Source organism: Myotis daubentonii, chromosome 6 (genome assembly GCF_963259705.1).
Source record: "Myotis daubentonii chromosome 6, mMyoDau2.1, whole genome shotgun sequence".
Lineage (NCBI taxonomy): Eukaryota > Metazoa > Chordata > Mammalia > Chiroptera > Vespertilionidae > Myotis > Myotis daubentonii.
The window spans coordinates 71,055,282-71,069,716 of record NC_081845.1 but is presented as its reverse complement, the minus strand read 5'-3'; the positions used below and the strand labels follow the sequence as shown (position 1 = coordinate 71,069,716).

The following is a 14,435-nucleotide window of genomic DNA, read 5'->3' as shown; positions in this document are numbered from 1 at the left end:
GATAGAACAATTAGTACATACTCTGCAGAGACACTTTCTGAACAGAGTTCAGAGAATCATATTGCCTGCGATGTATTTTGACATGTTAGGGTAAATAGTGTAATGTGTGGATGAATGTGAATTTCTTTTAAGCTATCCTTAGAAGTATTTGGTTAATATGTTTAAGCATTTGTGTGAGATTACATTCCTAAGGCTGCAAACGTATCTCTATCTTACATTCTCTTTTTCAGTATAAACTTGCCATTTCTCCATTGAGAAGTGGAGTCTATTTCTCTTCGCCTTTAATATGGCTGACAGCATTGTAAAAGCAACAGGAGTGATATTTTAGGAGCCCAGAAATTAAGAAGGTCTGAAGCTCTCGCTTTTGTGCTTTGGGGAAAGCCAGTCACCACATAAGAAGCCTAAGTAACCTGCGATGGCCATGTTGTCTGTGAAAAAGCCCCAGCTAGCTTATGCCAAGGCAAAGGGCTGGGGACAGGGTGGGAGAAGGAGAAGTGAGAGAGACACCCAGCCAGCCTTCTGCTTTTCCAACCATCCTAGGTGAGGCATAAGACACATAAGTGAAGAAGTCATTTTGGACATATCAGCCCCAAAAGATTCCCAGTGGAACAAAATCATCTCGCCTCACTGATTCCTATCTCTATTGTAGAATTGTGAGCAGATAAAGGATATCTGTTGCTTTCACCAGTAAGTTTTTTTTGGAATGATTTATTATGAAACAAAAGATAAATGAGGTATTATCTTAATCAGAAATCCACACTGAAAAAAAGAGGAGGAAAAGTTGGTTGCTTCACATTCAGATGTCTCTATCAAAATCGAAACTAATAAAAGAGAAAAATGGTAATTGGCGTACGACGATACCCTTTTCATTGGCTAATCAGGGCTATATGCAAATTAACTGCCAACTATGATTGGCAGTTAACTGCCAACTAAGATTGGCAGTTAACTGCCAACTAAGATTGGCAGTTAACTGCCAACAAGATGGCGGTTAATTTGCATATGTAGGCACAATGCAGGGAGGCGAAAGGGAAAGCAGGAAGAAGCCCCCTGCCACTGACAGTGATTGGAAACCCAGGGGGGAGCTAAGAGCTGGGGGGAAGGGCAAAGGCGGCCCTGGGGCCGCCTTTGCCCTGCCCCCCAGCCATGATCGGAGAATCAGGCGCCTTTGCTGCCCTGGCCAGTGATAGCAGGAAGTAGGGGTGGAGCCAGCAATCGGAGCTGGACACGGTCTAAGCTGGCAGTCCCGGGAGCTAGGGGTCCCTTGCCTGGGCCTAAAGCAGAGCCCATGATCGCGGGGCTGCTGCAGCTGCGGGTCCCCGCTGCCCGGGCCGGACGCCTCAGGCCTGGTCAAGGGGCCGATCCGGTGATTGGTGATCAGAGGGAGATGAGGGTCAACTCCTCTGGCTGAGGCATCAGGCCTGGGCGGGGGGCTGAGCCAGGGATTGGGAGGATATGATGGTCCCCTTGCCCAGGCCTGAAGCCTGGGTCAGAGGCATCAGGCTTGGGCAGGGGGTAGAGCAAGCGATCAGAGGGAGATGGGGTCCCCTGCCCAGGCATGATTCCTGGGCCAGAGGCCTCAGGCCTGGGCGGGGACCAGAGCCAGTGATCGGGGGGAGATGGGGGTCCCCTGTCCAAGCCTGACACCTCTGGCGGAGGTGTCAGGCCTGGGCAAGGGGCCGATCAGGTGATCAGAGGGTGATGGGGGTCTACGCCTCTGGCTGAGGCATCAGGCCTGGGCAAGGGGCAGAGCCAGCAATCAGCGGGGTCTGGGGGTCCCCTGCCCAGGCCTGATGCCTGGGCCAGAGGCATCAGGCCTGGGCTGGGGGCAGAACCAGTGATGGGGGGAAATGAGTGTCCCCTGCCCAGGCCTGACACCTCTGTCAGAGGCGTCAGGCCTGGGCAAGGGGCCGATCCTGCAATTGGAGGGTGATGGGGGTCAACGCCTGAGGGCTCCCAGTATGTGAGAGGGGGCAGGCTGGGCTGAGGGACACTCCCACACACACACCCAGTGCACGAATTTCGTGCACCAGGCCCCTAGTACAAAATATATTTTGCTATCAGTACATGGGATATTAGATCTAATATTTGTTATTAAAGAAATGAGTAATTTCCTGTCTTCATTTAAAAACATTTCATAATTAAGTATAAGAGTGTGGTAGGCATTGCCCAGGCTGGTGTGGCTGTCAGTTGTTTGGAGCATCATCCCATACACCAAAAGGTGGCGGGCTCGATTCCCAGTTAGGGCACATACCCAGCTTGTGGGTTCCATCCCCAGTCAGAGAGTGAGTGGGAGGCACCAATTAATGTTTCTCTCTCACATGTCTCTCTCTCTCTCTCTCTCCCTCCTTCTTTCTCTCTCAATCTCTCTCTCCCCCTTCCTCTCTAAAATCCATTTTTTTTTAAAAAAGGAATATGGCAGGCACAGATGACTTTTACATGCAGCCTCAATTTGTCATTTTTCTTCACTTACAGACTGTACCACAGGCTGCTTGTTGTTGCTCTCAGAATGTCATGTGTTAGCCTTAAATTTAACCTTTCATTCAAAATATGAATTAAGGGACCTAAAGACAGAATAAGATTTTCCCAGACTAAATGATTGTGGAACAATCTCATTATGCTTCTTGGCCAATATACGTTTGAAGGAATTTAAACTAAACTAGACTTGCTTTCTTTGTAATATACTCCCTGGCGGTGAGTCTGAAATTCCAAAAAATTATTGATTTTGTATAATACTCCAGGATACATAATCTCAAATATCAGGAATGATAACTGGTCAAAGCATTTTCAGCATGAAGCTATCCCGTTGTCAACAACAGCATTTTCCTTCATGTTTACCACTGAGCTTCATGCAAATTTAACTCTATTCTATTGAAATTAATACAATGCAAAAATAAAATCAATTCAGTATCTTTCTACTCAATAAACATGTGTGTGAGTCCCTGTGGAGCCAGATATAAGCAGGGAAGATTAAAAAGCAAAAAAAAAAAAAAGCAAAAAAAAAAGAAAACTCCATCATTTTATTAAGTGTGCACTCACGTGGAAGGAGACAGAAGACAAAGTGAGGCCTGCATTAAAAATAAAAGAATTGCTAGAATAGACAGACATACAGGTTGCCATGGAATCCTATTAAAAGGAAATTAATGAACACTTCACCGTCAGGGAGAGCTGTCTCCAGGAATTGGACAGGACAATAAGAACTTCCTGGGTACAGGCGATGAGAGGTGGACTTCCCACACAGGGACAGGGACACTTATCAAAGGTGCAGGGCAAACGGGGTCTGGAGGTAACTCATTGGAACTACAGCACTATGGGTGACTGTGAAACCTGGAAAATGAAGGTCTGGAGATAAAGTTTGTGTTTGCAAAGCAGAAAGAAGAGAAGCTGAAACAAGTCAGGAATGTGATATCTTAGAAACACTCCTCTGACAGCCCGGCAGAGACTACTAACTGGGAATGCTAATGATTTCTGGAAGGATGTGCAAGGGAGTGAGCTGTTTTGTGTTCTGGAAGGTGGTTTTATAATTCTACACTCTCCCCTGGTAGACAGAGTCCCTCTCATTGCTTCAGCTATAGCGCAAAACCAGTCAGAGCTCACCTCTGAGCTTCACCCATTATCTCATGGGAATCTCAATCTGATACCCCCAGAGGCACTTCACACTCCAAGGGACTAAAATAAATTTATTATCTTTTACCACTGACTTGCTTCCCTTCCAATACTTTCTCCCTCAGATTGGTTTCCTCGGCTACCTTATCAGCTAGGATAGACACCTGGCTGTTGTCCTTGCCTCTACCCACTTAAATCCAATTTTTACATGTCTTACCGATTTTAATGCAAATATTTATAGAAGCTGTTTCCTCCTCCCTAACTCTCATTTCCCTGAAAAACTGAGACTCTTATTTACCCCCTGAACTGTTCAGCCCTCTTGTACTTAATCTCCTATCCTCTATTCTTCTCCCAAATATATTCCCATACAGTTGCTAAGGTAATTGATTTAAAACTGAAAGTCGAAACCTACTAGATAAATCCCGTGAAATGATACACAAGGCTTTCCAAGATCCAGCCACGGCCTCCTGTTCCATCCTTATCATTTCTTCTTCCCCACCTATCCCATTGTGCACTTTGGGAACCCTGAACTGTAATCTCTCCCTCACACCCTGATTTTTTTAACTTGCCTTTCCTTAAGCACACTGGTTTTTTGTTAGCATGCACTCATCTGTTCTCTTTTCCAGGCTGTCATTGCCATCTCTTCAGACTCAATTCACCCGTTATGACCCAGCTCAGTTGCATACCTCTCCACTTTGTATCACCAAATCCCCAGGATGCACTGCTCTGGGAATAGTTTATTATAACTCTCTCGCCCTTGGTTGTCTAAACCCCAAAAGAGCAGGGCTTCTTGTACTCGCTGTTGTATTCTCAGTGTTTGCATATAATCTGACAAATAGTGGAAACACGAAAACTTTTGATAAAGAATGAATGAACAGGTAATACTATATCCAAAACCCAAATAGATTCAATGTAAAGTAGCCTATCAGAATGCTTAACAGCTCTGGTGTAGAGCCACTCTACCCAATACGTAGCCACAGACTACTGAACACTTGATACATGGCTAGCTCAAATGGAGATGAACTGTAAGTATAAGAAACACCCTGGATTTCAATGACTTTTTAGGAAGTAAAAGCACGTAGTGTATCCTATTAATAATGTTTTTATGAGGATTACATGTTGAAATGACAGAATTTTGGTCATACTGGTTTAAAGAAAATAGGTTAGGGTTAATTTTGCTTGCTTCTTTTTACTCCTTTAATGTGGCTATTTGTAATTTTAAATTGGGTAGAGTTGCTCCAGTGATTTTCTAGATGAAGCCTGGACATGACTTCTATTTCATACTGACCAAACAGCTCTGCTCTGATAATGCTTGTCACAGAGATTACTAGGTGACAATGAATCTTTAAAGTGAGCAAATTTTTTGTTTGTTCTGGTTTTTGTAAGCTATGTGTGGTTTTTGCTAAGGTGATTATTTGTGGCAAAGAGCATCTTTTGGCATTTCATTTGCCTAGTCTCTAGCACAATGTAATGTGTACCTAGAAATGGTTAATTGGTAAAGAAATATCCTTTTTCAGATATAATAACAGCAGTTCACCACTCCTACACATATGGATTTTGCACGTTCCATTTGGGGTAAGCTGTTGAAGATTTAAAAATATGTACTCTATTTTATATTTTAAAATTTAGTATTTCCAGAATACTACTGTCGCTTGATGATGTTAACTGACACTACTAAAAATAAAGGGTATGGTGAAACAATTTTCAGAAATGCTACATGTTGCATCCTTCTGCTTAGAGACTAAAATGAACATTAGCATAATAAAGGCTGAGGAGTTTTTCAGAGAAAAGACTAAAACAGAATAGCCTGTGCAAATATGTTTAACTCAGCATTTCAAACTTTTCACACTAGTTGATCAGCAAGTTTTTTTTCAATGACAGTTTACATTCAATAGTATTTTGTACTAGTTTCAGGTGTACAGCAGAGTGGTTAGACAATCATACACTTTCCAAAATGGTCTCCCTAATATTGCCAGTACGCACCTGGCACTGTACATAGTTTTTACAATATTACTGACTATATTCCCTATTTTTTACTTTACATCTCCTGACTATTTTGCCACTACCAATTTGTACTTCTTAATCCCTTCACATTTCTGTGCAGTCCCTAACCCTCCTCGCCTCTGACAACTATCAGTCTGTTATCTGTATCTATGAGTCTGTTTCTGTTTTGTTTATTTGTTTATTTTATTCTTTAGATTCCACATAGAAGTGAAATTATATGGTGTTTGTCTCTCTCTGGTTGACTTATTTCACTGAGAATAATACCTTCTAGGTCCATCCATGCTGTCGTTAAAAGTAAGACTTTTCTATGGTAGAGTAATATTACATTGCAAATATGTACTGCAACTTTTTTTATGCACTAATCTACTGATGGGCACTTGGGTTGCTTCCAAATTTTGGCTATTGTAAATAATTTTGCAATGAACATTAGAGGGGTGCATATATTCTTTCAAGTTAGTGTTTTGGATTCCTTCAGATATATGTCTAGAAGTGGAATTGCTGGGCCAGAAAGCAGTTCCATTTTGAATTTGTGCGGACCCTCCATACTGTTTTCCTCAGTAGTTGTACCAATCTGCATTCCCACCAACATTGCAAGAGGGTTCCTTTTTCTCCACATAATCAAAAGTTGTTTGTTTTTTTAAAATTCAAAATCAGTTTTATCTCTTCTTAGAGAGGAACATCTAATCAGTAGGCATCTAATCATTTACTTTTTTCTTGAATGGCCCCTTCCTATGTTTATTTAGATATAAACCACATAGCTTTACCCCAAAACAGTGATTCATTTTTGTTGCCAAGTAAAAAATAACATTGGCCTCAGAAAGGTAGAGATAGGTTTTGTGAATATTTTCATCCTATCTAATAAAACAGAAAAATGGTAATTGGCGTACAACGATACCCTTTTCATTGGATAATCAGGGCTATATGCAAATTAACTGCCAACTATGATTGGCAGTTAACTGCCAACTAAGATTGGCAGTTAACTGCCAACAAGATGGCGGCTAATTTGCATACGTAGGCACAATGCAGGGAGGCGAAAGGGAAAGCAGGAAGAAGCCCCCTGCCACTGACAGTGATCGGAAACCCAGGGGGGAGCTAAGAGCTGGGGGGAAGGGCAAAGGCGGCCCTGGGGCGGCCTTTGCCCTGCCCCCCAGCCATGATCGGAGAATCAGGCGCCTTTGCCGCCCTGGCCAGTGATAGCAGGAAGTAGGGGTGGAGCCAGCGATGGGAGCTGGGCACGGTCGAAGCTGGCAGTCCCGGGAGCTAGGGGTCCCTTGCCTGGGCCTAAAGCGGAGCCCACGATCGCGGGGCCACTGCAGCTGCGGGTCCCCGCTGCCCGGGCCGGACGCCTCAGCCATAGGCGTTAGGCCTGGGCAGGGGTGGAGCCTGCAACCGCGGGGAGCTGGGGGTCCCTTGCCCAGGCTTGACACTTCTGCCGGAGGCCTCAGGCCTGATCAAGGGGCCGATCCGGTGATTGGTGATCAGAGGGTGATGAGGGTCAACTCCTCTGGCCGAGGCATCAGGCCTGGGCGGGGGGCTGAGCCGGGGATTGGGGGGATATGATGGTCCCCTTGCCCAGGCCTGAAGCCTGGGTCAGAGGCGTCAGGCTTGGGCGGGGGGTGGAGCAAGCGATCAGAGGGAGATGGGGGTCCCCTTCCCAGGCATGATTCCTGGGCCAGAGGCCTCAGGCCTGGGCGGGGGCCAGAGCCAGTGATTGGAGGGAGATGGGGGTCCTCTGTCCAAGCCTGACACCTCTAGCAGAGGTGTCAGGCCTAGGCAAGGGGCCGATCAGGTGATCAGAGGGTGATGGGGGTCTACGCCTCTGGCTGAGGCATCACGCCTGGGCAAGGGGCAGAGCCAGCAATCGGAGGGGTCTGGGGGTCCCCTGCTCAGGCCTGATGCCTGGGCCAGAGGCCTCAGGCCTGGGCGGGGGCCAGAGCCAGTGATGGGGGGAGATGGGAGTCCCCTGTCCAAGCCTGACACCTCTGGCGGAGGCGTCAGGCCTGGGCAAGGGGCCGATCCTGCGATTGAAGGGTGATGGGGGTCAACGCTTGAGGGCTCCCAGTATGTGAGAGGGGACAGGCTGGGCTGAGGGACACTCCCCCCCCCCCCCCCCCACACACACACCCAGTGCACGAATTTCGTGCACCAGGCCCCTAGTTAGTATATAAGATCCATCAAGATGGAGTTTTATCTGATTACTAAACAGTGAATCCCTAGAACAGAACAGTGCCTGGCATATAGCAGGTACTACCCAGATGGATGGGTGAATAGATGGATAGATAGATAGATTGAGATAGATAGATTGGGTCCTGAAGATGTGCTGTCTGGGTTCAAATACTGATCCTACCACTCACTAGTAGTGTGGCTTTGAGCAAGTTGCTTCATCTCACCCTGCTTCAATTTCCTTAGCTGTAAAATGTGGATCAGTGACTCTCCATAGGATTAAATGTTATAATGATTAAATGAGGTAATATTTGTAATGAACTTAGAGCAGTTCCTACCAAAAAAAAAAAAAAAAAAAAAAAAGCAGTCCATGCTCCACAATGCTTGCTTACTTGCTGAACAAGTGAACAGATGAGTGCCCGTTTCAGCTGTGTGGATGATGAGACTCCTCACATTAGTGATGAAGACTATGGATAAGGTATCTAAGCCTGAGGGACAGTCAGCAGATCAGAGGACAGTGAAGAACAACATTTCATAGGAAGGCAGAAGAGCATTTTTGCTTTCTTATTCTAGAAAGGTAGACAAGTCACATTGTTATAAATGCCAGGAAACTGCATATTTACCAATCCATTTTTATAAGTAAGTGATGCATAAATAAAACATACAGTGAACATTGTAGGAAAACAAAACGGTAATTATATTTTTACTGAGTATTTAAGAAATTATTTAGCTTATGAACTGGGATCACATTTTTCATTGCATAAGCATTCATTTGTGTATCCCAATCAATTTCAAAAGTTTTAGTTCCAGAATGGAATACATGGACTAGACATAACTCTAACAAACTTTTTTATGTTTATTTAGAACAAGGTAGAATTAAATTTTATTGTAAACGAAAATAATGATAAAGTAATAATTACTAAATGCACACTCTACACTGTCTCCATATTAGTTATTACAACACAAAAATGGTGGCTGCCCCATTTTGCAGATGAAGGGAGAGTGGGCAGGAAAGAGTAAGTGGCTTACCTAAGGCCTGTGGCTATGAATTAGGGAAGCTAGGATTCATTCTAACACCAGAGCTCCAATTTTTAATCCTGCCTCTTCTGAATTAATGTTCGCAGTGATGTCACCGAGGCCGCAAGATATCATTATTTTATGTCATGGAGAAAATGATGCATATGTCAAAAACAGTGAGTTGGTAAAGTCTTAGGTCCAGAGGGTAGGTTCTCAATTATCAGAAAACTGGTTTTGTCTGAGCATGTCATGTAAATAGACACTGCTCACCTTTTGTCTTTGAAGGAGCCAGTGTAGTTACTGATAAAGGCAATTTTAATAACTTTAGATTATGTAATACTTTACAATTGACATTATGAAGTACTTTATTTTCATCTTTATGGATTATGTTACAAATTCTCGAAATTCATGCTTCACTTATTTTCCCAAGTCTCAGCATCCCTAAATTTAACATGGTCTCATATATGAGATCATTCACCTGAGGGCTCTGCTCACTAAGCTTTGGCTAAATTAGCCTTAAGTCCTTAAATTTTACTAGAAAACTATCTCCCAAATTAAAATCCCAAAGTACTTAAGCCTAAAATTGATTTTATTCTACTTAGTGTCAAGTTACATAGATTATGCTGCAAAATTAAATAGGGTTTAAAATTATGATTTGTATTACCAGAATTCTCTAACTAATATAAACTACATTACTTCTTGCTTTACTTTATCCATTGTCCGCTAACCACTACAAAAAATATTGAAGCACTTTTAATAAATTTATTAATATAGAAAAATATTGAATATATTCACTTGTCTCTATTTTCATCTGTGTGTATTTTTGCCATAATTTAAGATATGGACATGAGATGTGTTCCTGTGGGGCTTTGTTGATTAGTTTTTTTCATTTTAAAAAAAAATAAAAACTCTTTGAGACATTTTACAAATAAATGGAAATTTAGGCAGGAACAGGAGGAATAACATATGGGAGTCTCTCAAGAATATATGTCCTCAGGGATGATATGATATATTAGTAGAAGTTAGGTGATCCTAGGTAAACAGAATATAATAGAATTTATGACTATGATAGTACCATAATATAATGAATACATGTGTAATTCATACTAAATAAATAGAATATTATAATATATAGTATTATATATTTCTATTTATCTATTATCTATCTATCTATCTATCTATCTATCTATCTATCTACACAGAAATAGCATAGAACCAAAGAATTTTGAACTAAAATAGTTTTTAAAAATAATTCAGTCTAACATCATCATTTATAGAAGTTTGAGGCATTAGAGATTTCAAGTAATGGTCAACAATGTAAAACATTGTTTTTTGATAGAGATATGATTAAAAATCAAGTGCTCTTATTTCAAGTATGATATTTTCCCCACCAATCCAAGTTGTTTCTTGAAAGAGCATATGTATGTATATAAAAATATTTTTCTCCATGTAGAAATATTTGCCAAAATGCAAAATTTTTAATACCAGAATTTGGTCAGAGAGCATTATATTATAGTTATGGTCTTATGGGGTGCAGCAAAAGAAGTACAAATAGGGATACACACCTACTTTAAAAAAGAAGAAAGATCTCAAATAAGCAACCTTAAGCTGTATTTGTAAGAACTAGAAAAAGGAAAAATAAACTAAGACCAATGGTAGCAGAAGAAAAGAAATATCAAATATTAGATCAGAAACAAATCAAAGAGGAAATAGTAAAACAACAGGAAAAAATCAACAAAATTAAGAGTTGGGTTTTTAAAAAAATTGACAGAACCTTAGATAGACTATGACAAAAATAAAGAAGACTCAAATAAATGAAGTCATAAATGAAATAAAATATTACAAATATTATGGAAATAACATGAATCATAAGAGAATACCAGTAATAATTATATGCCAACAAAATGGGTAACCTAGGAGAAATGGATAAGTTCCTGAAAATATACAACCTACCATAAAGAAATAAAAAGTCTGTAAAGGCCTGTAACTAGTAAGAAGATTGAATTAGTAATAAAAAAAACCTTCCAAACAAGAAAAGTCCAGGAACAGATGTCTTCATTGGTAAACTGCATCAAACATTTAAAGACCAATTAAATCAATTCTTCTTAAATTCTTCCAACAAACTGAAGAGGAGGAAACATTTTAACTATATTTTATGAAGCCATTGTTATTCTGATATGAAAACTGAACAAGCTGCAAAAAAAAAACCACACAAACAAACAACAAAAAAAACACCACACAAATATAAAAATTACAAATAAAAAAAAACTATAGGAAGATATTCCTGATGAATATAGTTGTAATAAAACTCCCCAGCAAAACACTAGCAAATCAAATTCAACAGCACATTAAAAAGCTCATATACTACAAACAAGTAGGATTTATCCTTAGGTTGCAAGACTGTCAACATATGAAAATCAATTGTGATATACCACATCAACAGAATAAAGGATAAAAAGCATATCATCACAATAAATGCAGAAAAAATTAGTCAAACTTCATTGCTTTTTCATAATAAAAATACTCAATGAATTAGGAATAGAAGGAATTATTTCAACACAAAAAAGGCCATTGCTTTGCATCACTTTAAACAAATGGGGCTACGTCAAAAGAAAAGGCTTCTGCACAGCAAAAGAAAATATCAGTCATCGGTGACTGAAACAGAAAGGAAGACAAAACAGGCTTGGCGCTTAACGTGTTAATAAAGTATTGTTGATGAAAAAAACAAAATAATTAAATAAATATATAAATAAATAATTAAAAAGGCCATACTCTACAATGAAAAACTTAAAGTTTTTCCTTTAAGATCAGAAATAAGACAAGGATGCCCACTCTTGCTACATCCATTTACCATATTACTAGAAGTTTTAACTAGGGCAACTAGGCAAGGAAAAGAAACAAAAGGCATCTACATAAGGAAGGAAGAAGTAAAATTGTCCATGTCGCCGACAAAATGATCTTATATATAAAAAAACCTAAATATTAAAAAATAATTCAATAACGTTATAGGATACAAAAGCAACATAAAAATCAGTTGTTCTATACACAAACCACCAACTATATAAAAAAGGAAATTAGAAAACTATAAACACTGACGAAAGAAATGAAATAAGACACAAAAAATAAAAAGGCATTTGTGTTCATGGATTGGAAGAGTTCATACTCTTAACATATCTATGTTATCAAAAACAATCAATAGGTCCAAAGCAATCCCTATCAAGATCTCAATGGCACTTTTTAAAATCTAGAAATAAAGTAAACAATTCTAAAATTCATATGGAACCGCCAAAGACTATGAATAACCAAGTCAATTTTGAGAAAGATCAAAGCTATAAGCATCACGCTTTCTGATTTCAAATAACATTACAAAGATACAGTAATCAAAACAGTATCAACACTTTAGGCCCAGGCAAGGGACCCCTAGCTCCCAGGACTGCCAGCTTCGACCGTGCCCAGCTCCCATCGCTGGCTCCACCCCTACTTCCTGCTATCACTGGCCAGGGCAGCAAAGGCGCCTGATTCTCTGATCATGGCCGCCTTTGCCCTGCCCCTCAGCTCTTAGCTCCCCCCTGGGTTTCCGATCACTGTCAGTGGCAGGGGGCTTCTTCCTGCTTTCCCTTTCGCCTCCCTGCATTGTGCCTACATATGCAAATTAACCGCCATCTTGTTGGCAGTTAACTGCCAATCTTAGTTGGCAGTTAACTGCCAATCATAGTTGGCAGTTAACTGCCAATCATAGTTGGCAGTTAATTTGCATATAGCCCTGATTAGCCAATGAAAAGGGTATCGTCGTACGCCAATTACCATTTTTCTCTTTTATTAGATAGGATACCTTTGCTATAAACATTCTAGTTCATGCCTCCTCTTATTCAAGTATGAAAAATTTACCAATGTACATCCCCATCCCTAACCAGGAAAATTTTGTTTTTTAGTACATGCACATCTTCAACTTTATAGGTGATACTAAAAATGGGTTTTCAATGAAACTTTTTAAAAAACCACTATAATGTCATCCTGCAGTTGGAATTTTCATGGTTGTTATAATAGGAAGAAAATGTCCAACTAGATTCTCCCCCTTTTGCCAAAGGAAAAGATCGGTTCTTAACAGAATGCTGCTGGTATCTCTTCACTCACCATCATGAGCTTAAATGGAAGTGGTCATTCCTCTGGAAAATGTATCAATGATCTCCATGTCAGAACGGCAGGCAGATGTTTTTCAACCCTGTTCTTTCTAGAGCTGACTTCAGCAAGGCTGAACAGCTCCTCTTTCTTGAAACCTGCTCTTCTTCTGCCTCCCATGATATTACATTCTCTTGGTTGTGTCCTTACTCCTCAGCCTACTTCACTGTCAATTATTGAAGGTTTGTCCAATATATAATTTATCATGAACCATTTTATAAAGCAAGGAGAATAGCTGGTTCCTTTGTAACTTGCCCTGCATTTATTAGGGATTAAGTTTTGGTGTCATTAAGCAACTTGGACCCACAAGCACAAGTCCATGCACTGAAAAGTGTAAGCAATTAAATAAAATACTACCAAGGAGAGTGTTTTCCTACCACCAGAGAGGGCATTTACTCTCGGACTTTGGAAGTTATCATGTGGCTGACATCAGGGGAGGCAGAGCATTTTACACTTCAGGCACATAATCGGAAGTGTCGAACTGTTTCCATCTCTCCTCACATACTGAGCTCCGTGTGTTTTTGTTAAAGAAAACTTTAAACAACCTGTCAGCACACACACACATTGGATTAGAGACTCTTATCATGTGGAGAGTCTCTGGCCAGTACAGAAAGACATTATATCTTTACATTCATTGACTCAAGAAATCAAGTATAGTTCTCTTTCGTGGTGTTTTATACTGCAAACCTGTTGTTTTTAATTTTCTGAGCGCTGACAACCCACTGTGCTTAAACAGCAGCTCTTAATCAGAACACAATAATTAGATAGTTAGAGCCTGCCTGATATTTAGGTATTCAGAGGGGCTGCATTGTGCAGAAATGAGTTCATAAAGTTTGTTTTTCCCCTCTGATTTACCAGATGATTACTCTTTAAGTATTATCATACTAGTATGCTTATATGTTATAATTTGCTTGTATCGATCATTAGTGCATAGCAATATAAGTATAGGACACACACACACACACACACACACACACACACACACACACCTACTATGTCATAGTAGCAATGTAAGGAAAGAATAAAAAACCAATAAGGGACTGATACAAAATCTTTTAAATACAGCATACTTAACAAGGAGGGAAGACCTGCTCAATTGGTTGTCCTTTTAATTTCAAGGTAACTTCACTCTTTCACACACTGAAACACTGAATTTACTCTACTCTAATTACATGTCGAGTTCCTCTACATCACAGGACAGATATCAAGTTTTTAGTGAGATAATCCTTTAGTAAATAAAGGCCAATCCTTTCAAACAGGCTTTGAAAGTGTTTAGAATATAATCCATTAGCATTACATATCCCTGCAATTCTGAGATTCTGTCCTCCATGAGATAATATCTCTCTTTTTAACAAGCTTCTGCTAAAATAACCTAAAATCACCCTGTTGCTCCATTTATTCTTCCTCAAAATACTACAATTTGTTTTCTGTTATTATTGGTCTCCTGAAACTGCTAGTTGACCTACTTT

The 14,435-nt window shown here is 40.3% G+C and overlaps 1 protein-coding gene across 1 annotated transcript in view; it reads right to left on the bottom strand.

The window, feature by feature from the left end:
- EYS (eyes shut homolog) overlaps nt 1-14,435 on the bottom strand; it is a 1,266,634-nt gene that overhangs the window by 462,630 nt on the left and 789,569 nt on the right. Inside the window, 1 exon segment of the mRNA XM_059702239.1 lies at nt 11,687-11,695. Within this exon segment, the coding sequence (XP_059558222.1) occupies nt 11,687-11,695 (9 nt within the window).